General features: G+C 40.6%; 1 protein-coding gene across 2 annotated transcripts in view; it reads right to left on the bottom strand.

The window, feature by feature from the left end:
- Nucleotides 1–19,198, bottom strand: part of lgr4 (leucine-rich repeat containing G protein-coupled receptor 4) — a 142,073-nt gene extending 122,875 nt beyond the window's left edge. The window contains exon 1 of one of the 2 annotated variants that reach the window (XM_087996308.1): nucleotides 18,793–19,198. In XM_087996308.1, the coding sequence (XP_087852434.1) occupies nucleotides 18,793–19,076 (284 nt within the window). In that variant the 5' untranslated portion in view covers nucleotides 19,077–19,198. The remainder of the gene's footprint in view (nucleotides 1–18,792) is intronic. The other variant, XM_043705452.2, reaches the window with a different exon arrangement.
- Nucleotides 19,199–25,669: the final 6,471 nt, after the last annotated feature.

The following is a 25,669-nucleotide window of genomic DNA, read 5'->3' as shown; positions in this document are numbered from 1 at the left end:
CTATCTGAAGGATGTTGTGAAATCTGAAGGGGTTCAGAAAAGATTTACAAGACTGTTGCCAGCATTGGAGGATTTGAGCAACAGGGAGAGGCTGAATAGGCTGGGACTATTTTCCCTGGAAAGTCAGAGGCTGAGGGGTGATCTTATACAGGTTTATAAAATTATGAGGGCATGGATAGGGTGAATAGACAAGGTTTTTTTCTGTGGAGTAGGGGGAGTGCAGAACTAGAGGGCATAGGTTGAGGGTGAGAGAAGAAAAAATTTAAAAGGGGCCTAAGGGACAACCTTTTCATGCAAAGGATGGTGCTCTATGGAATGAGTTGCCAGAGGAAGTGGTGGAGGCTGGCACAATTACAACATTTAAAAGACATCTAGATGGGTATAATGAATAGGAAGAGTTTAGAGGGAATGGGTTAAGTGCTGGCAAATGGGACTAGATTAGGTTAGGATATCTGGTCGGCATGGACGAGTTGGACCGAAGGGTCTGCTTCTGTGCTGTACCTGTATATGACTCGATGAGTGGATAATGGTCAGCCTAGGAGAATGAATTAAGAGAAAGTGACGACTGCAGACACTGGAGATCAGTGTCGAGGATAGGGTGTTGGAAAAGCACAGCAGGTCAGGCAGCATCAGGGGTCTCTCTCCACCTATCAGGCATAAACCCTTCATCAGGAGTGAGCTCATTTCTAATGAGGGGCTTACGTCAGAAACGTCGATTCTCCTGCTCCTCGGATGCTGCCTGACCTGCTGTGCTTTTCCAGCACCACACTCTAAAGTAGGAAAATGAATGACTGCTAACTATTAGATGCTAACAATGGACAGCGTGTAATAGTGTGTAATTTTGAGAGACTTGGTTCCAATCCTTCTTCAAAGTTCTCTCGATCCATTCCCACCAAAAGGCACATTAACCATCTTAACTATTACCCACTTTTAGGCAACTTATTTTCCAGTGATCCGTTAATGGCATTCTATGCAGGCATATGCTTAGGTTGGATCTCATACGATTAATGGCTGTCAGCCAGATCCTGAAAGGTTTTTAATACCAAATGTGACTTTTGCTCTGGTGACTATATTACAGAATCATGAAAAACTGGTTGCATGAATCTGCCACTGGGTAAAGGGAGCCAGATTTAACAGTGTAAACATTAAGCACCTCATTGATGTCAGATTGCCAGAATCCAACTTAAACAAGCACCATTGTAAGAGTGGCTAAACTCTTCATTTCAATTCCAGACCTCAGGGTAGTGCATCTGTCAGCAGCTTTTTCAAGGTGCCAGGCCAAATCAGACAGACAGTCTTTATATTACCATTCTATTGTATAGGATACTGCTGTTTTTCTTCATTCCCATTAAATTATTTCTGAATACTTTCAAGGATAAAATTTTCTTAAGTGTGACATTTCCAAATGCCCCACTGCACATTCTTTAAATATGAACTTATCGTTAGCATGAGATTGAAACTCTTATGTACCTATTCCATTCACATTTTTTTTTAATAAAGGACAACCTTTGCTTTATGGGATTTCTTGTACCAAAGATTAACATGAAAAAGCTAAGGACAAGAAAAGACCACAAGATCCACAACTTCCATGCATGATTTAAATTCGAAAACTCTTGTTGCTTTTCTCCCTCCTTTGCCTCTGTAGCCACAGATTTAATGCTGTGCAGATTTAGTCATTTCACTCGAAGTATACTGAGTAAATCCAACCTTGTTTCCAACGTGTTAGTTAACTTTCTGAAGCACTTACATTTTACTTGAGTTTTCCCCTCCCTCGTCCCAAGGCCATGGACTGCTTGTTGGGTTACAAATCCACAGAGATATACTGGAATTTCTTCTGACTTAAAAACCCCCAAGGCAGATAATCACCCCTATTGATCATATTAGCCTTTGTTTGATTTTTGTGAAATTAAAGCAACCAACTAGCACACTATATTCTAAACATGGCCTTATTAGTCAGTGATCTGTACAAGGTGAAAGTTACATTAGAAACTTACTCAATGTCATTTAATTGTATATCATCAGTCCAGCATGTTTAATAGTGAATAGTAATTTGTAGATTTCAATTATAGTTATTCAGCCCAAGCCACAAAAGAAAAAAGATACTGTACTGCTCTCAATTTCTATGGACTTAAGTTTGTAAAAACAAAAGAAAACTGGGAAAAATTTCAGGTTTGGTTATTGGAAGGTTTGCCCATAACACACACTATAGCTGAAGACAGAGCTGAAACGGTTAGGAAACTGCTAAGACAGGATGTCAGCTGTCACCACTAAAAAGGGCACATTATGCAAAGATTGAATCCATTAGTTCTTTGACCAACTTTCTCACAAGACTCATATACCAAATTTCTCTCTCTACCCTATTTTGGCCCCACCCTCCTTGTGTTACACTGGCTTGTGTTTATTTTGTTAGAAACCAAAATACAGAAAAAGAAATGTGAAATAGATGCTGAAGGAAAATTTCAGAGCCTTTCAGGCCCAAAATCTTGTTTTAAGAATTCTCTTCCCTTTCAATTAAAGCTTAACAGCACAAAACTAGGCAAATCTAAATGATTGCTATGAACTGAAAACATTTTTTGCTGTTCAAGAATTGGTGCCATAAGCACCTGCTGCCCCTACCCAAATAGTTAGTATTCATTTTGTTTACTTGGAGAAGTGCTGCAAATATAGTATACAGTACTTAAATGAAAAGACAGTCAGAGATATTCACGATACTTTCTGACATCTACTTCCAGAGGAAAAAAAAGGATTTGTCCTTCCTTTATCAAGAAACAGATAAATAAATTGCAAGGCTGCTGCAACTGGCCTAATTCAGAACAAATCATTTAGATAGCCATCAAAAATACACCCCTTAACCTTGGGCAGAAATATCTGCCAGTACAAATAAGCAAAAGATAATGTTTTTGCAAAAAAATCATATGAATAATCTAGCATGAAATTAATAGCTCAAGGATGCAAAATAGCTCCTTAATGGTAAACAGACATAGTAATAGCAGTATAACAGCTCTTTGTTTACCCTCAAACTGGAATCATTTTCTCATCAGTTGTATAATAATCAAGACATTAACAGTCACTTCAGTTTTCACTAGTTTCTTTACATCAAATAGCCTTCCACTGGTCCCTTAACACCAAACTGCACAAAGCTTTACAAGGAAAACATCTTAATGATTCACTCACATTCCAGACTAAACCTAAAATGGTTGGAAATTTCTATTTACCTTCAGCTTAATCTCCCATGCTTGCAGCTGCCCATAGAAATAAATGCAATAATTGGCTTCTTTCACCTCTGTTAGACCAGAACAAAAGTGTCATTCAGTTTAAATTTACAAAATGCACCAATGGATGGTCAACTAGCAGAACCAACAGGGTGGAATAACAATAACTCTGTAGCATTTTCTTCTTTCTTTTGTTTAGCCTTTCAAAGCCGTTAATTAAGACTTACACAATGCACCCCCGTGGGTTTTTTATCTGGAGGCATTACACGCTTGTAATTTTTTTTATAACTAAAAAGAAAGTTGAATCCTGACACAGTTGTGCTAAATTACACAGGTTAAGACTCTTATATTAAAGAATAAAAATTCAAAGAAACGTGCACAGGTTCAGCAAGGAACAGATTGTTTATTTCACACTATGGTGCACTGGGCCTCTATTTATTTAATTATCCGAAAAAAGAACTTGGGTTCTTCCTTACATAAGCAGGTGGAATTAGGAGGCAGCACAAGAGGCCCAGGACAGGAAAAGAAAGGTCTGTGAAATAAAGACAAATCTGTAATTTAAACTCCAACTTTTGTCTTGACAGATCTTAGACCATTTTGGCAAGAACCTGACTGTTCCGTTTTTTCCTTTCTTCATGATGAGAGACTGAGTGACAGATTAATGTGATTGCTTCTTTTCATGGTTCACTGGGGGTGGTTTTGGGGGAGGGTGCTAAACAGGAACAAATGCCTAACAATGCACTCATTCTGAGGAGTAATTTTCAATCCGTCAAAGAGTAATCTGGCCCCATTCTATTGTAAATGTGTTTATTCTGTGGCAAACAGCGCTGGACCTGTTTCCATGCAGCAGCATGACAGTAAGATGGAGAATGCAGACCATAAAACTCCCAGGCTCCTTCAAAAGAAGCCAACATAACAATCAACCTCAACATAACCTTTTTTGTATAGGAATTACTCCAACTCTCGATCTAATCGTGCACGGCTTTGAGAGGCTTCTGTACATTTCCTTCCATTGGGTTCGCTACCATTTCGGAGTCCATTTAGCAAATTCAGCCATACACACAACTGACACCCCCTGCACACTTTTATTCCATTAATTTGTAATGCTCTTTTCAGAGGCAACAAATCCTATTACAGTAACATCTTTGAGAGACTTTCAAATACTCACAAAAGTTTAGCAAGAGGCTTAGGGAGACTGGCATATAATACAACAAGAGGACTGTGTGCATGATATCAGTTTCCGTCTGCTTTTTATCTTAACCAACTGTTTTGGCGCTTGCTAAGGGATTCCCAAAAATAAGCTCTCTTCTCGTCTACTCAGCACTGGCTACATGGCAGCTTTTATTACTGCTGTACATTACAGACTTAACAACCAGACATACTGGACAATAGATGTTTTACTACCCACTCAGAAAAAGGCAGCTCAACTTCCAACATCTCAAAATTACATGATATTTGCATGTTTCAGAAAAGTACTACATAACCAAGCAGTTTTGGTACAAGATTCACTAGAGAGGGGAAAAAGTTTACAATCACTCGTTACCATTTGCTAATGGAGTTTGTAATTTGATACACTGCAATTAGTAGAACCTCAGGGCTACTTCAAGGACTATAATTACTCAAGGAGGGGGCAGCAAAGTAGTAATGCTAAACCAATAGTCAAATTATTGACAAGTAGGTTTTTTACTTCCTTTATAATTGCTGCCAAGGAGTTATTTCCATTACAATAAATACAGCCAATAACTTGTAACTCTGTAAAGTTAAAATATTTGAAATAGTTTGAGAGAAGACATTTCAAATAATAGTGAACACAGCAGCCAGTTTCTCATGATTCAATGCAGTAAACATGCTGCGTGCTGCAGCCTTGAACTGGGCAATATGGTGCAATAAATCAGGAAGACGCCATTCAGGCTGATTTCATTACCTAATGGTTGGACAATGCAGAGTCTTATTCTAGCACACTTTTTTTTCCCGCAGCTTCTATATGATGGCTGTAAACTAATTAACACCTACTAAAGAGAAATAAGCAGTTCTGCCCACATTGCTAGCAACAAAACAGAAAGGAAAAAAGGTACTAAAAAGAGAGGAGTGGCTGGTCTGGTTTATTTGACAACCTTTAGTTTCAATACTTTCCACACCAATCATTATTACTATCACCTATGCCTCTGTTAATCAGCAATTACCTGAATACATCCGAAACAAAATACCAGATATTGTTTACCTTGCGTGCCATTGACAAACCACATCGTTTAATGTCTTGATACAGAACATGTTTGGGCTAAAAAGCTAATTATTCAGGTTACAAATTGATGTATCCGGAGGAAGATAGTTTTGTTGCATTTATCGTATCCATGAAGTCTGAAAACCTTTAATTAAACTGTTAATTGTAAGTAGTGAGCACAAGTTTAAGCTGTTATTAATATTTAAACAACAAACTATTTGATAGACTTTTAAATTATGTATATTGTGCATTGTTTGTTATTATATACATAAAATGACGTTTCTTCTTGATTTGCCTTAAGGATTGCAAAAGCATGACACTCTTCCAGGCCAGATACAAAGCAGGTTTCCTCATAAAGCATTGAAATAGTTACTCGGACAGTCTGAAGAAGTGATCTTAGGTTTGTGAGATCCGTGGTGGAAAGTGTCATCAACAGTGCTATCAAGCAGTACCTGCTTAGCAATAAGCTGCTTACTGATGCCCAGTTTAGGTTCTGACAGAGTCATTCAGCTCCTGACTTGATCACATCCTAGGCTCAAACATGTACAAAAACAGCTGAATTCCAGAGGTGAGGTGAGAGTGACAGCCCTCGACATCAAGGCTGCATTCAACGGAGTGTGACATCAAGGGGCCTTAGCAAAACTGAAATCAATGCGTATCAACAAACTCAATTGCTGGAGTTATACCTGGCACATACAAGCTGCTTGTGGTTGTTGGAGATCAGTCATCTCATCCAGGACATCTGTGCAGGAGTTCTTCAGAATAGTATCCAAGGCCCAACCATCTTCAGCTGCTTCAATGACCTCCCCTCCATCACAATATCAGAAGTGGGGATGTTCGCCGATGATTTTGCAATGTTCAGCCCCATTAGTGATTCCTCCAATGCTGAAGCAGTTCATGATCAAAGGCAACAATATCCAGGCTTGGGCCGACAAGTAAAATTTGCATCACACAAATGCCAGGCAATGACCATCGCCAACCAAACTCCCAGCCTTTTACATTCAGTGGTGTTACTATCATTGTGACCCCAATATCAACATCTTTTGGGTTGCCATTGAACAGAAACTCAACTGGACTTGCTATAAAAACACATTGAGCCAGAGACGAGGAATACTGCAACAAATAACTAACCTCCTGACTCCCCAGAGCCTGTCTACCATCTACAAGGCACATGTCAATAGTGTGATGGAGTACTCCCCACCTGACTGTATGGGTGCAGCCCCAATAACAAGCTCAAGAAGCTTGACACCATCCAGGCCAAAGCTGTCTGCTTGACTGGCACCACATCCACAAGCATCCACTCCCTTCGCCCCAATGCTCAGTAGCAGCAGTGTGTACTCTCCACAAGGTGCACTGCAGAAATTTGCCAAAGACCCTTAGACAGCACCCCAAACCCACAACCACTTCCATCTAGAAAGACATGGGCAGCAGATACTTGGAAGCACCGCTAGCTGCAGGTTTCTCTCAAAACCACTCACCATCCTGACCTGAAAATATATTCCCATTCCATCACTGTCACTGGGTCAAAACCCCGAAATTCCCTCCCAATAGCATTGTGGGATAGCCTACAGCATGTGGACTACAGAGGTTCAAGAAGTCTGCTCACTACCACTTTCTCAAGGGTAACTAGGACAGGCAATAAATGCTGCCCAGTCAGCAATGCCCACATCTCTCGAGTGAATTTTTTAAAAAGTGCTAGTTTTTACCCCATGAATTGTTGCTCATTTAGTACTGGATTTGGATCAGCAAACTCAATTTACCTCTGACCTTTAAGAGCCAGATAACAACAGGTAAATCATTCATGAGAATAAAAAACAGTGCAGGTACTGGAGCCAATTGGAGTTCTCAAGTTAGTTTTTAAAGCAATAGATTCCCAGACAATCACAGCTTTGAATGCCAAGGCTACATGTTACTCAACCTACATCGGCAAGATATTATCAGTTCTCAGCTACAAGATGGAAAATCTCAAATGTGGATCACTCCAATTTAATGGAGGAAGGAACAGAAAAGCAATAGACTGTCCTTCCCAACTAATGATCTTACAGATAATTCTAGTAAAGTACAATTGAATGCATTTCCCCAGCAAGAAAATAAATTACATTAATGAGACAGTGAATGTGAGTAGAAAAACAAGAAACCAGTCAGTCTAAAGTGACCCATTAACAATATAATTATAAGTCCAAGTAGTGCCAAAAATGCATTCATGTTAAAATGCCAAAGGTTACGCCCAATTTAAAATTTGTAGAAAAATATAAATCACAAGTCTTACAAATTGTATTGACCAAATCCTTTGATGCCAGCAAGTCATCTTTTTTTAAAATTCACATTAAATATGTCTCGAAATTGATCGTATTGCATTCTGGTTAAAAAAGACAAATCTTTTGATTGAAAATGATTGTATGAACTGAATATGAAAAAGAAGCATTAATATATTGGTAACTGGCAAGTAATGTTTCAAACCAAATGGATTAAATCCTTCAACAAAATCAAAAAAGGTTCAAAGTAAGGATTAACACATTTTAAAAAATAACAATTGTAACCTAACTATAAAACAATTTAAAAGAGCAGCATGCACATTTTGGAACAAGGAAAGCTATTAAGATGAGCGGTGCTGCATAGATTTTGCACACAGATAAGTACAAGTTATCTAAAAAAGAAGCTTAAGTCACTGCATGGTTTAATTACTCACTAACACTCCCTGAAAAACAAATTAAACATCCAGGCATGCCCTGGGTGAAAGGGCACAGAACTCAATTACTGGAAGGAAATATCTCACTAGCCAGAGAGAATAATCAACCCTGCATGTCATTAGCCACATCAAGATTTAAAGTCAACTTAATGAGGTGGAAAAGGGGGCAAACAAGGAACAGACAGTAACAACTTATCGAGGCTTTCAGACTATTTATCCCTGACAGGAAGACTGTTATTCGGAAAGAGAGATGGAAGGATTTGTCAAAAACAGAAACAGAACCATTTTCACATTCTGCGAGCAAATGATTTATAAGAAAAGAATTCAGGAACCTTTGACATTGACGACTTCTGTAGAACATGCTGCACTACTCTGCTGGAAAACTGCCCTTGAAACAAATAGGCTTGGTGTATGCTTTCATTGAGAACAACTCGATATCAACCATTCAGTTAATGTCTACAATTCCAGATCAAGGTGTTAAAACAAAATAGATATCAAAAAATAAAACTATGTATATGCATACTGCACAGTTCAGACTGTGAACAAAATATTCATTAGGAATCATACACCATACTAACTTAAGTGCAGCATTACAATTTTTTCTTCTTGCCATGTAAACATTATGCATTTTAAAACATTTAGTTTTATTTTGTAACCTGTATTACATTTAAAAAAGTAGTTTCAAATGCTGGATTCTATTACATTGATTCTTCAAAACATAAAAGTGAACAGATATGTTGACCCCATGTCCCAAAACTGATGGTTATATGCAGCACAAGTCACCAAGCTCTACTACCCTAAAAAGGGAAAGTGAAATATTCCATATGTTTTCTTTGTTGCCAGCAAGGTTCTTGCCATAAAGACCACATCAGCTTCCCTGCAGAGGGACCAGGTCAATGCCCCGTGCAACTATTCATATGCATCCAAGTGGAAGCTAACAACTCATTTCAAAATGGATACTGTGATGCTTGCCAGAAAACTTATTTCTCGAAACTGCAATTTTGTTACTTCCTTAGAGTTTACATCTCAAAATTGAACTTTAACACTCATCCTAAAAAAATGCAGATTTTTATTATAAACCAATGGAAAAGTTTGAATATAATGTGTATTTTGCACCTCTATATAAATCCCTGTACCCTGTACTACATATTTTGGCTGAGACAGCCTAAGGCATTGTGTTTCCTGGGTCGCTATGCCTTACAATGGCCGTAACTACAATCATTTGATTTCCAGATAGAAGTTCTTACTCATTTGTCTTTGCCTTCACCCCTTCACAGAAAACCAAATAATCCTCATGTAGGCCATTTTCGCCTAATCATTCCCCCATAAATGCCCTGACCAGGAATAGCACTCAACTCAACTGCTCCATGTAGCGCCCTCAGTTGTCGTAAGCATAGCTCTCAACACATCTAACTCCAGAAATATTTTCTTGAATCCATGATATCATAATGCAGCAAGGAGAAGATACAAACCCCGAGAACTCTCGTCTGATGACGGGATTGAACACATGCTGCAACCATTAAGTGCTACAATCCAGCCAACAGAACTAACCAGCACATACAACTCTTCAGCTAGATTAAATACCAAAATGAAATCACCATCATATTTTCTAGATGAAAATAGTAATTTATTTTAGAATAGACAATTGTTTTAATTGTAATTTTTTCCCCCCCGATATGTAGAATGAATCACTGAAATGTATCTTATGGACAAGATGCAGCAACAATGTTTACATGGAATTGTTTCAATAATTATTCAACTCTATTTTACAGCAGCTCATCTTGACCAAGTGTCACTTATGGTCTGAAGCTGTATAGATTTAGCTGTTGAAATATATAAAAAGAAACATGAAACGTAAGATCCAGAGGGGTTTGACAGGGTGGATGTGTTAAGGATAGTTCCTGTTGTAGGAGAATCTAGAACAATGGGCCACAGTTTAAAAATAAGAGGTTGCACATTTAAAACGGAGATGAGGATATTTCTTAGAGTCGAGACTCTTCAAAAGTCTTCCTCAAAAGGTAGCAGAAGCAAAAAAAAATTATTTGAATCTTTAAAGTTAGGGTGAATGGATTATTGGCAAGTAACAGGATGCAAGGGTAAGTAGGAATGTGCAGCTGAAGTTACAATTAAATCAAGCATGATCTTACTAAGTTGTGGAGCAGGCTCAAGAAACTAAAGGGTCTACTTCTGCTCAGAATCCATCAGTTTGCAGTTTTGAGTAAAATCAAAATGTCAGGTATAACAGAGTTAGATGTCAAATGTAATTCATTAAATTTTGGAACTATGGAATGCAAGCTCTGATGAGAAATTAATGCAGAACAAATAGAATTAGAATCTGATTTTCACTGCAGTAAGGTAGAATTATATATGATTTTCAGTTTCTCAACATGATTTATTAGAGTGAAAACAAAATTGTGTAGTATTGTATTACTCATTATTCATATCCATTCTCAATTAAAACACAACTACTGAACAATGTTCAATCACAACATAGAATTATGTAGCAGAGAGCAAGACCATTCAGTTCATCACACCTGTGCTAACTCAATAAAGGAATGTCCAAATAATCCTACTCTCCAGCTCTGTCCCATGACATTGCAAATTGGTCTTATCAATACTTATCCAATTCTTCCTTGAAAACTACTATTAATCTACCTCCACACTCTCAGACATTTCAGATGTGATAAAGAAATCAGATTTTCACAAAATCTTGCCACTTCTTCAAAAAGATTAACTAGAATCTTCTTTGGACACATAAGAACAAGCTTATCAGGTACTGTACTACTAGCGACTTAAATACTGAATGATAATTACATTAATTTGCCACTTAAGAGAAATTAGTTCATTGAGTTATTCTATAGCTCCAGATAGAAATAGAGTCATAGTCAGAGAGATGTACAGCATGGAAACAGACCTTTTGGTCCAACCCGTCCACGCCAACCAGATATCCCAACCCAATCTAGTCCCACCTGCCAGCATCGGGCCCATACCCCTCAAAATCCTTTCTATTCATATACCCATCCAAATGCCTCTTAAATGTTGCAATTGTACCAGCCTCCACCACTTTCTCTGGCAGCTCATTCCATACACATACCACACACTGTGGAAAAAGTTGCTCCGTAGGTCTCTTTTATATCTTTCCCTTCTCACCCTAAACCTATGCCCTCTAGTTCTGGACTTCACGACCCCAGGGAAAAGACTTTGCCTATTTACCCTATCCATGTCCCTCATAATTTTGTAAACCTCTTTCAGGTCACCCTCCAGCCTCCGATGCTCCAGGGAAAACAGCCCCAGCCTGTTAAGCCTCTCCCTTTGGCTCAAAACCTCCAATCCTGGCAACATCCTTGTAAATCCTTTCTGAATCCTTTCAAGTTTCACAACATCTTTCCAATAGGAAGGAGACCAGAATTGCATGCAATATTCCAAAAGTGACCTAACCAATGTCCTGTACAGCCGCAACATGACCTCCCAACACCTGTACTCAATACTCCGACCAATAAAGGAAAGCATACCAACTGCCTTCTTCAATATCCAATCTACCTATGACTCCACTTTCAAGGAACTATGAACCTGCACTCCAAGGTCTCTTTGTTCAGCAACACTCCCCAGGACCTTACCATTAAGTGTATAAGTCCTGCTAAGATTGGCTTTCCCAAAATGCAGCACCTCGCATTTATCCAAATTAAACTCCATCTGCCACTTCTCAGTCCATTGGCCCATCTGGTCAAGATCCTGTTATAATTTGAGGTAACCCTCTTTGCTGTCCACTACACCTCCAATTTTGGTGTCATCTGCAAACTTACTAACTGTACCTCTTATGCTCGCATCCAAATCATTTAAGCAAATAACAGAAAGTAGAGGACCCAGCACCGATCCTTGTGGCACTCCACTGGTCACAGGCCTCTAGTCTGAAAAACAACCCTCCACCACCACCCTCTGTCTTCTACCTTTGAGCCAGTTCTGTATCCAAATGTTCTCCCTGCATTCCATGAGGTCTAACCTTGCTAATCAGTCTCGCATGGGGAATCTTGTCAAACGCCTTACTGAAGTCCATATAGATCACATCTACTACTCTTCCCTCATCAATCCCCTTTGTTACTTCCTCAAAAAATTCAATCAATTTTGTGAGACATGATTTCCCACGCACAAAGCTATGTTGACTATCCCTAATCAGTCCTTGCCTTTCCAAATACATGAAAATTCTGTCCCTCAGGATTCCCTCCAACAACTTGCCCACCACTGATGTCAGGCTCACTGGTCTATAGTTCCCTGGCTTGTCCTTGCCACCCTTCTAAAACAGTGACACCACGTTAGCCAACCTCCAGTCTTCCGGCACCTCACCTGTGACTATCGATGATACAAATATCTCAGCAAGAGGCCCAGCAATCACTTCTCTAGCTTCTCACAGAGTTCTAAGGTGTACCTGATCAGGTCCTGGGGATTTACCTTTACCCTTTTCAAGCACTTCCTCCTCTGTAAAATGGACATTTTGCAAGATATCACCATCTATTTCCCTACAGTCTATATCTTCCATATCCTTTTCCACAGTAAATACTGATGCAAAATACTCATTTAGTATCTCCCCCATTTTCTGCAGCTCCACTCCCCTTCCTAGACCTTTCCATTTCTATCTCGGGTGACCGAATCGACACGGACATTTACTATAAACCGACCGACTCCCACAGCTACCTAGACTACACCTCCTCCCACCCTGCCCCCTGTAAAAACGCCATCCCATATTCCCAATTCCTTCGTCTCCGCCGCATCTGCTCCCAGGAGGACCAGTTCCAAAACCGTACAACCCAGATGGCCTCCTTCTCCAAGGACCGCAATTTCCCGCCAGACGTAGTCGACGATGCCCTCTACCGCATCTCTTCCACTTCCCGCTCCTCCGCCCTTGAGCCCCGCCCCTCCAACCGCCACCAGGACAGAACCCCACTGGTCCTCACCTACCACCCCACCAACCTCCATGTACAACGTATCATCCGCCGTCATTTCCGCCACCTCCAATCGGACCCCACCACCAGGGATATATTTCCCTCCCCTCCCCTATCAGCATTCTGAAAAGACCACTCTCTCCGTGACTCCCTCGTCAGGTCCACACCCCCCACCAACCCAACCTCCACTCCCGGCACCTTCCCCTGCAACTGCAAGAAATGCAAAACTTGCGCCCACACCTCTCCCCTTACTTCCCTCCAAGGCCCCAAGGGACACTTCCATATCTGCCACAAATTCACCTGCACCTCCACACACATCATCTATTGCATCCGCTGCACCCGATGTGGCCTCCTCTATATTGGAGAGACAGGCCGCCTACTTGCGGAACATTTCAGAGAACACCTCTGGGACACCCGGACCAACCAACCCAACCAGCCCGTAGCCCAACCCTTTAACTCCCCCTCCCTCTCCACCAAGGACATGCAGGTCCTTGGACTCCTCCATCGCCAGACCATGGCAACACGACAGTTGGAGGAAGAGCGCCTCATCTTCTGCCTGGGAACCCTCCAACCACAAGGGAGGAACTCAGATTTCTCCAGTTTCCTCATTTCCCCTCCCCCCACCTTGTCTCAGTCAAATCCCTCGAACTCAGCACCGCCTTCCTAACCTGCAATCTTCTTCCTGCCCCTACCCCACTCCGGCCTATCACCCTCACCTTGACCTCCCTCCACCTATCGCATTTCCAAAGCCCCTCCCCTCTAACTTTTCTCTTAGCCTGCTGGACACACTTTCCTCATTCCTGAATAAGGGCTTAAGCCCGAAACATCGATTCTCCTGTTCCTTGGATGCTGCCTGACCTGCTGCGCTTTTCCAGCAACACATTTTCAACTCTGATCTTTAAGGGGCCCTATTCTCTCCCTAGTTACCCTTTTGTCCTTAACGTATTTGTAAAAATTCTTTTGATTCTCCTTAAATGTATTTGCCAAAGTTATCTCATGTCCCCTTTTTGCCCTCCTGATTTCTCTCAAGTATACTCCTACTTCCTTTATACTCTTCTAAGGATTCACTCGATCTATCCTGTCTAAACCTTACATATGCTTCCTTATTTTTCTTAACCAAACCTTAAATTATTGTTTTTGGCAAAAATGTTACAAACTGATAGCGTGGACACTTTTTTTAAAAAAGATTGTGAAATCAATGCCAACCATAGTTCAGGTCACCACCAGGTCTGGAAAATGTGCAATACAGGCAAGATTATTCAAGACCTGGCCAATGGGAGACAAGATTTGGGTTTTGCAGGAGAGGTATAGAGCTCCCTCATTCATAGAAAAGAATGAGTTAAGAATTCAAGACCTGCAAAATGTATTTGCAAATTTAAATAACCACAGTGATCACAAAATTTAAAAATTATTACAAATATAGTTGATCATTGTCCCATGTAATGGTCACTATTCAATGTTATATTTCTTTGTTTTACTAACCCAAAAATGAAGTGTTTGGTAATGTAACTTTCATACGATAAAACATTTTGGCACATAGTTCACCAAATCAGACTTTAAAGATATTCAATTGTTTTCAGTCAGTCAAGCCATGCTGCTTATTAACCATCTTAGGCAAGATAAGAGGAACTGTAGAACAACACAGCAGACTGAGCACAAGGCTTGCATTTTACGTTCTTGATTCCAAAAATACCTTGAAACTTTATAATTACAATACAGATCTAGCTGGTTTAAAGAAATGTACAAATTGATTACATTCACAAGACTGCAATCTGCAATTAACTACTCTGTCATGCTCAGTGTGCAGAAACTTAACGTAATTACACTTCTTCACAAATAGTGAGCTTTTATTGCATAAAGATCACATAAACAAGGAGTGTTCAGAGTTCACTAGCACCTGTAACTAAAATAGTCATGCAGGTATTAAAATAGGCCACAGCACCTCTGGGTTTTAAAGGAAAAAAAATAAGTTGGCCAGGCTCTCTATTTGTGGTCAATATTCAAGGAATGTTATTTCTGTGCAAACATCAGACAAGAACACAAAAGAGCTGCACTTTGATCCAACTTTTCCCCAGAGTGCAGTAACCAGTCAACAATTACCATCAGGATTCAGACATGGTGAACAGTCACTTGGACAAATTAACAGGGAGCACCAACACCTAATGGCACCATATTTTAGTAGCATGCTGTATGTAGTTTAAGGACAGGTATAAAAATAGTTGAAAAATAATATTCAGATCAGTATAACTTAGCTTTTTTTTATTTTTAGCTCCACTGGTTACAGTTACAATCCAACACTTGTTGAAAAGGCTGTTAAACAACATTAGATGCAAGATCTTACAACTTTAAAAAATCTGGCTAAACACCAATACCTGCAACCTCCCATTTAAATTGCATATCATCCCAAGTTAGATACATATAGTCATTCTTTCATCCTCATTAGATCAAAATCCTGGACCCCTGACAATAGGAAGACAATCACAACATGGATGTAGCCAAATCAAAAGGGCTCACCACCAACTTCTCAATTAAAAACCCAATAAGAAGTGCTGGCTTTGCTCATGACACCAACTAAAGGAAATTTCTCTTAAAAAGAATTACATGCACAAATAAATAAATTCCCTCAACTTTTGTGGCATGGCACTGGGATTGAGACAAGAGATTCACCATCCTCCTTGTTTGCTACGATACCTTACAGTGTAGCCAAGCAACAGCTGAACATTCCACTAAAATAATTTAGTTTTGTCCCAACTGTAAAATGAAAACACCTAAATTATCAATCACTTAATAACAAAGCTGTACATTTCTTAGTTAAAAATCACACAATACCAGGTTATAGTCCAACAGGTTTAATTGGAAGCACACTAGCTTTCGGAGCGACGCTCCTTCATCAGGTGATTGAAGGAGCGTCGCTCCGAAAGCTAGTGTGCTTCCAATTAAACCTGTTGGACTATTACCTGGTGTTGTGAGATTTTTAACTTTGTACACCCCAGTCCAACACCGGCATCTCCGAATCATGAGTACATTTCTTAAGTCTCAATCAAGTAAGTAGATTAAATGCCTAGTTCACCTATTAGTATCTTGGGCACTTTATCTGTTCAAGATGACAGAAACACAAGTCTTGTTTTACTAATAATGTGCAACTGTTCAAGTAGGTCAATATGGGTAAGCCACAAACTACCCCCATTTATGGCTACCAGGTGCATATGAATACTGAATAATATTAGCCATATTTTCCCCTCATCCCTTTACTTACAAATTATGTTCAGACCATGCAAATACAAAGGTAACATTAACTTTGCAGGGGAAAGGTAGATACATACATTAGTTCTTTAAGGAAAAATACTGTTGAATTATTAAGCAACAAAATAACTTAGAAACTAAGGCTAGCTGTCAAACACAATCACTATTTATAACTTGCGTGCTGAGGCATACATAACCCTGGGTTAAATCAAGCGCATAGATGTTGGCACTGCACAAATGGTTCAAGATTTTGTGAACTATTCAATTTCCTAGACTTTTGAAAGCAACTAATTTATTGTACAATATGTTATCAAGGTATCCGCTAAAGCACATACTTATGACATAAGAAAACATTGTCTTAAGGATTTAAGTTATTGTGTGACTGATTTCAAATACTCTAACACGCCCTTTCTAAAATTATCAGGAATATCTACATTTTACTAAATTAACATTCCAACATGCAATACACGATGCAAGTTGAGCATACAGTAGCCAAATACTGCAGCATACCCCATGTAAGTAATAACCTTTGAACGTACAAAGCTCCAAGCAGTTATTCGAGAAAAGATAATACCAAAGTCTCAAAGACTTTGGAAATATTGCAATTTTGTTTTACCCATGATCAACACAACCTTTCTATTTGCAAATTACATTGCTGTCAAATATTTACTGCAAGATAGTTCCAAAGTCACAGTTTCAGTAGTTTTACATTTTTCTCTATCATAACTAATAGGACTTTTCTCCCTAGTCAAAGTTTTGAGTTGCTCTGAGACAACATGAAGCAAAACCTTTGGAACACTGCACATAATTGACATTTGTTAAAGAATAAATTTGTTGCATTGGATAATTTTTCCTGCCTGTAAGTAAATGTTTTACTAAACTGAACAAAATCTACTTTAAAACTTTAACTGCTTTTCCCCGTAAAAGAATGAAACACAGTAGTGGTAAAAGCAGATGACATTCTTTCTGAATAACAGGTATCCAATAACTATCATCTCAGATCACTGATGAAAATTATGGTAGCTGAAAATATGGCTTTGCTAAAATTCATGACCATTTACTCAATGCATAAAGAACATTTTTGATTTCATATATGAAATAATAATAATTGTGTGCTGTTGCTTTTGTTTTAATATGCATTAATGCCCTAGTTATACTGCTCCAAATAAGACAACATTTAACAGCACTATGACTTGGGTTAGAATTGCATTGTCCACTTTCACACTTGGTTGATTTAAGGGAAGGGGCTGTGATGCATATGCACACACAGAGAAAATGCACAGAGATAATGCTGGAAATCCATAACAAAACCAGAAAACACTTGAAATACTCAGCAGGTCAGACAGCATCCATGGAGAAACAGGGTTAACATTTCACATTAAGAAATTGCTTCTTATGGAAGATAAACTATCACTTTCTCTCTGTGCAGATACAGCCTCAGCTGTTGCATATTTCCAATATTTTCTGGTTTTATTCCATTCACACAGTTCACCTACATCTTTCTACTGGTGTAAGTTGTAGTAAAGAATAATCAGCTCTAGGCTTCAGAAATTTATGTTGCAGCAAAGGAGCACAGCCTCATAACTGATCATTCAAATAGCAAATGAAAGTCATAACAACTCCCTTTTGCAGCAGCATTTATACTGACAAACTACCAATTTCTACACAATCAATAACTGGCTGTATGTTGTTCTGTGTGTGGTCCAAATGATCACCCAAATGCCAAAACTAAAACATAGCTGAAGCAAGCACAATAAGACAGAAATTATCCTTAACTGAAAACCTACTGCTGGTCTTCCAGAATATGATACATTAGATTTTAATAAATATACTCACAAACAAACCATGAGAGAAATCTGTTTATATTATAAAATCTGCATTGGGTCATTTTAAACCACAAGTATGCAATCTGATGGGGCTAGTCAATAGTCTAATTTGCAATGCAAAACTGAGATTTGACCGCAAATCATCTGCATACTTCACTGCACATCGGCTGCATTTCCAGCTTCAAACTTGACTACCTAATGGAAGATGATTTGTATAAAGGCAGGCATTTTTTGTGTATATATATATAAAAAAAGTGACTAGTCATGCTACAAAACATCTCCCCGTGGCAATCAGACGTTGCACCTTACAGCTGTAATCATTTAAAAAATATCTTATGCTCTATACTCCGCATTTTTGTGAAGTTTCAGCCGGCAAGAAACTCTTTCTTCAGCTGTCCCGAGAGAGCACTTTCTTGTGCTGAACCAACCTGAAAGAACAGTTCCCTGCGAAACAATTAATATTCGCTGCACATATTATTTCTAAATAAAAACTGTCAGCACTTTCTCTTAAAAGATGCACACAACCTCTCAAAATTTCCCTGGCATTTGCAGGACAGGAATCCAAATAAATCTAAACGTACCTGATGCGCGAGCGATTTTTCTATATTTTTTTTTTGCATTTCATTGAATTTTATTTTTGAGAGCCGGCGGTTCTGATACTCACAAGAAGAAGGTGAAGATGCTGAGGCCTTGCGGGACGGTGGTCAACCCTCGGCCGGAGCAGTCGACCCGGAGCGCGGCTCCACCGTCGCCCTCGCAGCGACACACGGCCGGGCACGGAGCGGCCACATTCTCGGAGCGGCCGCCGCTCGATCCCAGCAGCAGCAGCAGGAGGACAGGGAGCAAGGCGGCGGCGGCGGCCGGCCAGCGGCGTCCCGAACCCGGCCGCCACCACCAGCGGCAGCCGCCGCACCGCCGCCGCCGCCTCGCGCAACACCAGCGGCACATGAAGAGGGACTCTCAGTTAATTTCAAATATCAAACCGACCGAGCGAGCGACTGCAGCAAACCTCTGCCTTTCACTCTCTCCCTCTCACACACAGTCACAGTCACAGTCTCAGTCTCTCTCTCTCTCTCCCCCACCCCCCCGGGGGCGGTCGCCGGTCCACACTCTCCTGCCCTCAGCTCGGTTCTATTCCTCAGTGACCCGACACTCACACACACACACCGATCCCCGGGCTCTCCCTTCCCTCACTCCGACAGCTGGGCCCAGCCCGGACCGCCCAGGGGGGAGGGGACAGGTACCGTCACCATGGAGACAGGGGCGGGGCTTGCACCCTGATTGACAGCTCCCCCTCTGATTGACAGCTCTTCCTCTGACAGCTCTCTCTGATTGACAGCTCTCTGAATGATAGATCTCCATCTGCTTGAGTTCTCTGTCTGACAGTTCTCTGATTGACAGCTCTCTCTGATTGACAACTCTCTATCTGATTTAAAGCTCTCTGATTGACAGCTCTCTCTCTGATTGACAGTTCTCTCTCTGATTGACAATTGTCCTTCTGATTGACGACTTTCTATCTGATTGACAGCTGTCTGTGATGGATGGCTCTCCCTCTGATTGTCAACTTTCCCTCTGATTGATGCCTCTCCCTCTGATTTACTGTTCGCCCTTTGATTGACAGCTCTCTCTCTGATTGATGGCTCTCTTTGATTGACAGCTCTCTCTCTGATTGACAGCTCTCTCCCTGAGTGACACCCCTCCCCAATTGACAGCTCTCCCCCAATTAAGGCTCTCCCTCTGATTGACAGAACCCCCCCCCCCCCCCTGTGAACAGCTCTCTCCTGATGGACAGCCCTCCCCTGATTAATAATTCTCCCTCGATAATAGCTGCCCTCTCTGACTGACACCATGTCTCTCAGATTGACAGCCTGACCCAGATTAACAGCTGGTTTCTGACATGCAGCTAGCTCCTTGAGTGATAGCTGACACCCAACTGGCAACTGTCACATGATTGATTGTCCACCCACCCCAAATTAACTTCTTACACTTCTGATTGACAGCTTGAGATTGATCCCTGTTTGACAGTCAGCTACACTATCTGTGAGATCCTCTCTATATGCCTGGACTGACTGCGACACTGCACACTGCCTCAAATCAGATGGAGGGGGTGGGTAGAGACTATCACACATCCGCTTCACGAATGTGCCTTTGCAAAGGAAGTCTGGAGAGAGAGAGAGAGATGCTACGGTTTTTGTCAAGGTTCATCACGAGCAGTTCCATGATGCAGGACTCTGTGTTCTCAGGGCTGTTCTTGGAATGCACACTGAGACAAACATTGACTGCACCTGGATGACCATCAATTTGGTGAAAGACGCTCTTCATTCCACCCAAAACTTCCAGAACAAGGCGTTGACCTTGAGTGAGTGTTGCTCAAGGTCTACGACTAGGTGCTAAGGGATGCATGAAAGTTTGGGGCAGCTGCCGCCAAGACAGTGTGGGGAAAGACCACTATCTAAGGTCTTTCTGCTGAAATTAAATGGAGATACATTCAATTATCGGACCCTCCCAGTGCCTCAAATGTATGTAAATACAATCTTGTATAAGTAAGAAATGCCTTGGGTTTGTTGTTCTACATAGGAGCATAAGAGGTACAGTTAGTAAGTTTGCAGATGACACCAAAATTGAAGGTGCAGTGGACAGCGAAGAGGGTTACCTCAGATCACAACAGGATCCGGACCAGATGGGCAAATGGACTGAGAAGTGGCAGATGGAGTTTAATTCAGATAAATGCGAAGTGCTGCATTTTGGGAAAGCAAATCTTAGCAGGATTATATACTTAATGGTAAAGTCTTAGGGAGTGTTGCTGAACAAAGAGACCTAGGAGGGCAGGTTCATAGCTCCTTGAAAGTGGAGTCGCAGGTAGATAGGATAGTGAAGAAGGTGTTTGGTATGCTTTCCTTTATTGGTCAGAGTATTGAGTACAGGAGTTGGGCAGTCATGTTGCAGCTTTACAGGACTTTGGTTAGGCCACTGTTGGAATATTGCATGCAATTCTGGTCTCCTTCCTATCGAAAAGATGTTGTGAAACTTGAAAGGGTTCAGAAAAGATTTACAAGGATGTTGCCAGGGTTGGAGGATTTGAGCTACAGGGAGAGGCTGACAGGCTGGGGCTGTTTTCCCTGGAGCGCTGGAGGATGAGGGGTGACCTTATAGAGGTTTACAAAATTATGAGGGGCATGGATAGGATAAATAGGCAAAGTCTTTTCCCTGGGGTCGGGGAGTCCAGAACTAGAGGGCATAGGTTTAGGGTGAGAGAGGAAAGATATAAAAGAGACCTAAGGGGCAACGTTTTCATGCAGAGGGTGGTACGTGTATGGAATGAGCTGCCAGAGGATGTGGTGGAAGCTGGTACAATTGCAACATATAAGAGACATTTGGATGGGTATATGAATAGGAAGGGTTTTGAGGGATATGGGCCGGGTGCTGGCAGGTGTGACTAGATTGGGTTGGTATAACTGGTCGACATGAGCAGGTTGGACTGAAGGGTCTGTTTCCATGTTGTGCATCTCTATGACTCTATGACATATGTAAAGGCTGTGTGTAGAACCGAACTGCTCTAGCGACTATACATTTAGGAAAAGATTTTTATGAATAAGGTATATTTTTTGAAATAAAAAAGGAACAGCTAGCTAGCTACCTGACTGACAACATTCTCCTCTATCAACAGCCAGTTTGCTGCCCTTTTGTGACAGGACTTGAGGATTTTATTCACCTCAGCACACACAACACCCTAGTGGAAGAAAATCATCCTTGATTCCAAGGGACTGTCTAAGAAGAAGACAACTAATCCACAGCTCTCTTCTGCTGAAGCTACAGATTGTTGTTGATTTGATGGACTCAATTTTCTTCTGTCCTTATTTTCAAGTGTAGGGATTCCCTTGTTTTGGTTCATGCTTCAGTGCAACTTTGCAAAATGGTTGGGCAGGATAGCAAGACACCACCTTTGATATCCTTCCAAGAGATGCTCGCAATCCCACTACCCAATCTCAGACAGTCTTATTTTCACTGGGGTTTAGAAGAATGAGGAATGATTTGAAGCTCATTTGATTTTGAATGGTTTTTGACAAGGTGGACGTGGAGAGATATTTCCCCTTGCAGATGAGACCAGACTAGGGGCTACTGCTTCTAAATTATCGGTCATGTTTTATGCAGAGATAACTAGAAATATTTTCACTTGGAGGGTTATGTCATTTTAGAACTCTCTGCCTCAGAAGACAGGGTCAGTAAATATTTTTAAGGCAGGAGTAGATAGATTCTTATTAGATAAAAGAATCAAAGCCTATTAGGGATAGATGGGAATATGGAATTCAGAACAGAAAGACATCAGCTATGATCTTATTGAATGGCGCAACAGGCCTGAGGATTCAAATAGCCTACTTTACCCTGAAGCTGTATGTTCATTATAATCATTCAATAAGCAATGACCTAGCAGCATTACTGATAGACCTATTAATCTAGAAATTCAGCTATTGTTTGGGAACGTGGGTTTGAATCTCAGCACATCAGAAGGTGGAATTTGAATTTTAAAAGAAGTCTGGAATTAAGAATCTAATGATGACCATGAAATCATTGTCAAATGTCATAAAACCCATCTGGTTCAGTAATACCCTTCAAGGAAGGAAATCTACCATTTGGTCTAGCCTACATGTGACTCCAGACTCACTGCAATGTGATTGACAATCAGCTGCCCTCTGGGCAATTAGGGATGGGCAATTAATACCAGCCTAGCCAGTGATGCCCACATTCTGTGAATGAAGAAAAAAAGCTTCCATAGCAAGCAAGTCCTTCCATGGGATTTGTAGGTAAAAACAAGGACTGCAGATGCTGGATTCCTGATGAAGGGCTTTTGGCCAAAACGTCGATTTTCCTGCTCTTCGGATGCTGCCTGAATTGCTGTGCTTTTCCAGCACCACTCTAATCTAGACCATGGGATTTGTATCCAAGACTTTGTAGTTTAAATTTGAAAGTGTATCACAGCTGATAAATCTGCTGAATCACCTGCAGAATCTGACCTTTCTTTCAGTACAATTGGATTTCCTATTATTCACATTTGCACAATAATGAAAAACATTATGATGTAAATGCAAATAAGGGTGGGCATGTAAAGAAAAAAGGTACAAAAGTGATTGCTCATTGCACAATTCACTTTTGTTGGAATTTTACATGGCAAACAATTCAACAACAAATGGTGGAGGCTGGTACAATTACAACATTTTAAAGGCTTCTGGATGGGTATATGAATAGGAAAGGTTTAGAAGGATATAGGCCAGTGCTGGCAAATGGGACTAGATTAATTAAAGATATCTGATTGGCATGAACAAGTTGGACTGAAGGACCTGTTTCCGTGCTGTACAACATAGACTCTATGACTCTAAATGTTTAGAAGCAAATTTTAGGACTCTAAATATTTAGGAGTACAAACATCTGTAAATTCTTTGGTTTGTATATTGTGCACTTGACAAAGAAGTGGAGATCTTAGAGAAACATACTGCATGTGCTTTTGGTGTAAGTTGTCTTCACAGTGTTCAAGCCTAACTAAATTATGTTCATTTCACTCTATAGCATTCATTGTATAGTATTCCTTGTCCAGGCAAAGGGTCAGTCTACAATGTGTTATTCTCAAGCATAACATATACTAGAACTTGTTTTATAAAATGGCAACATTCAAATTTAATCCAGTCCAAGACAAGTAAAATATGTGTTTTAGCTGAATGCACTTAGCTGCATAATTAATTATATTAATTATAGTAAGACATTTTAAACTTGGTTATTATCTTGCAAAGTATGTTCATAGCATGGCTGCCTCTGGGAAAACTTCCAACACTTTAGCAACTCTGAACTATAGAAAGAGCTTTTCAGGTTCTGGAATGTTTTAGGAGAAAGTGAGGACTGCAGATGCTGGAGATCAGAGCTGAAAATGTGTTGCTGGAAAAGCGCAGCAGGTCAAACAGCATCCAAGGAACAGGAGAATCGACATTTCGAGCATGAGCCCTTCTTCAGGAATGTTCATTCCTGAAGAAGGGCTCATGCCCGAAACGTCGAATCTCTTGCTCCTTGGATGCTGCCTGACCTACTGCGCTTTTCCAGCAACACATTTTCAGCTCTAGAATGTTTTAGCCAACTTGCGCAGTACCTATAAAGAGAATTGCTGCCTTCTAATCTGACGTTATCCTGACAGTCAATTTGTTTCTCCCCACCAGAACTTTTTGTGTTCCCTTTTTATGTCTGTTTTCTCTTAGTGTCTTCATCTACTTCATCCTCCATCTCCTCTGAATGTTCCTCTTTGAGTCTGCAACCTTTCTCTATGTCAACCTGTGACAGAGCTTCTTTCTTAAATGCCTTCCCATTAGTATTGCTTCCAGTTCAATGAACAAGAGGTCTCATGGACCTATATTTCTTATTATCTGAGAAGATTACAATTTGCCCCTTTGCAATGATGCAAGCTCTTAAACGTTCTTCCCTCACACTCTTAAACACAAATAAAGAGGTCTTTTAAATAAGTTTTCTTAACAGTGCTATTTCCACATTAAAGGTGTATATTCTGTTGTCAAAAGTAGCACATCTTAAAGTGAATTCAAATACTGAATATATCACTCATAAAGAGTTGCTGACCAAGACAAACATCACTTTATTTAGCTCACACCAGATTCACTTGCTGCTGAAACCTTCATCAAAACATCTGTTAACACAAAGCCTAATGATTCCTCTTTCCTCCTGGCCAGCCTGCCACACCCCACAAATTTAAGTTCACCTAAAACTCTGCCACCTGTAAGCTATCCCACGCCAAGTTGTTCACATTCATCCTCCCTTTCTTCAATGATCTACATTAGCTCCCAGTCCCTCACTTCTTCCAATTGAAACTGTTCACACTCACATCTAATTATATCTCTTCATTGCCTTTGATCCTTCATGTCTTTGAGGAGAAAGTGAGGTCTGCAGATGCTGGAGATCAGAGCTGAAAATGTGTTGCTGGAAAAGCGCAGCAGGTCAGGCAGCATCCAGGGAACAGGAGAATCGACGTTTCGGGCATAAGCCCAGCATCTGCAGACCTCACTTTCTCCTCAAAGATTTCAACCTACTGCGAATCCTCTTACAAGGATTCCTGAAGAAGGGCTTATGCCCGAAACGTCGATTCTCCTGTTCCCTGGATGCTGCCTGACCTGCTGCGCTTTTCCAGCAACATATTTTCAGCTCCTTCATGTCTTTGTAATCTTACCTGGCACCCCTGGCTTCCGCTACCTTTCTGATTCAATTCACTGACATATCCCCATCCCATTATTGATAGCAATTTATTTAATTGCTTGGGATCCATCTCTGGAATTTACTTCACAGTTTGCTGCCAAATGAGACTCGATCAGTTTAGGGTATCAGGTTGGCATAGATAAGTTGGATGGAAGAGTTTGTTTCCATACTGTTCATCTCTATGACTCTCTGACTCTAATTGACCAGCCAGCTTTGTCAACTAACAGAACCAAGCAAGATAGAGGGTACAGTAGACTGTCTTCTAATAACTATACTTTGATGAATGTGAGTGTCTCTGA

The sequence above is a fragment of the Chiloscyllium plagiosum genome, unplaced genomic scaffold, assembly GCF_037043375.1.
Source record: "Chiloscyllium plagiosum isolate Xiang-an unplaced genomic scaffold, Cpla_swu_hap1 HiC_scaffold_18, whole genome shotgun sequence".
Lineage (NCBI taxonomy): Eukaryota > Metazoa > Chordata > Chondrichthyes > Orectolobiformes > Hemiscylliidae > Chiloscyllium > Chiloscyllium plagiosum.
This window is presented reverse-complemented; position numbering and strand designations above follow the sequence as displayed.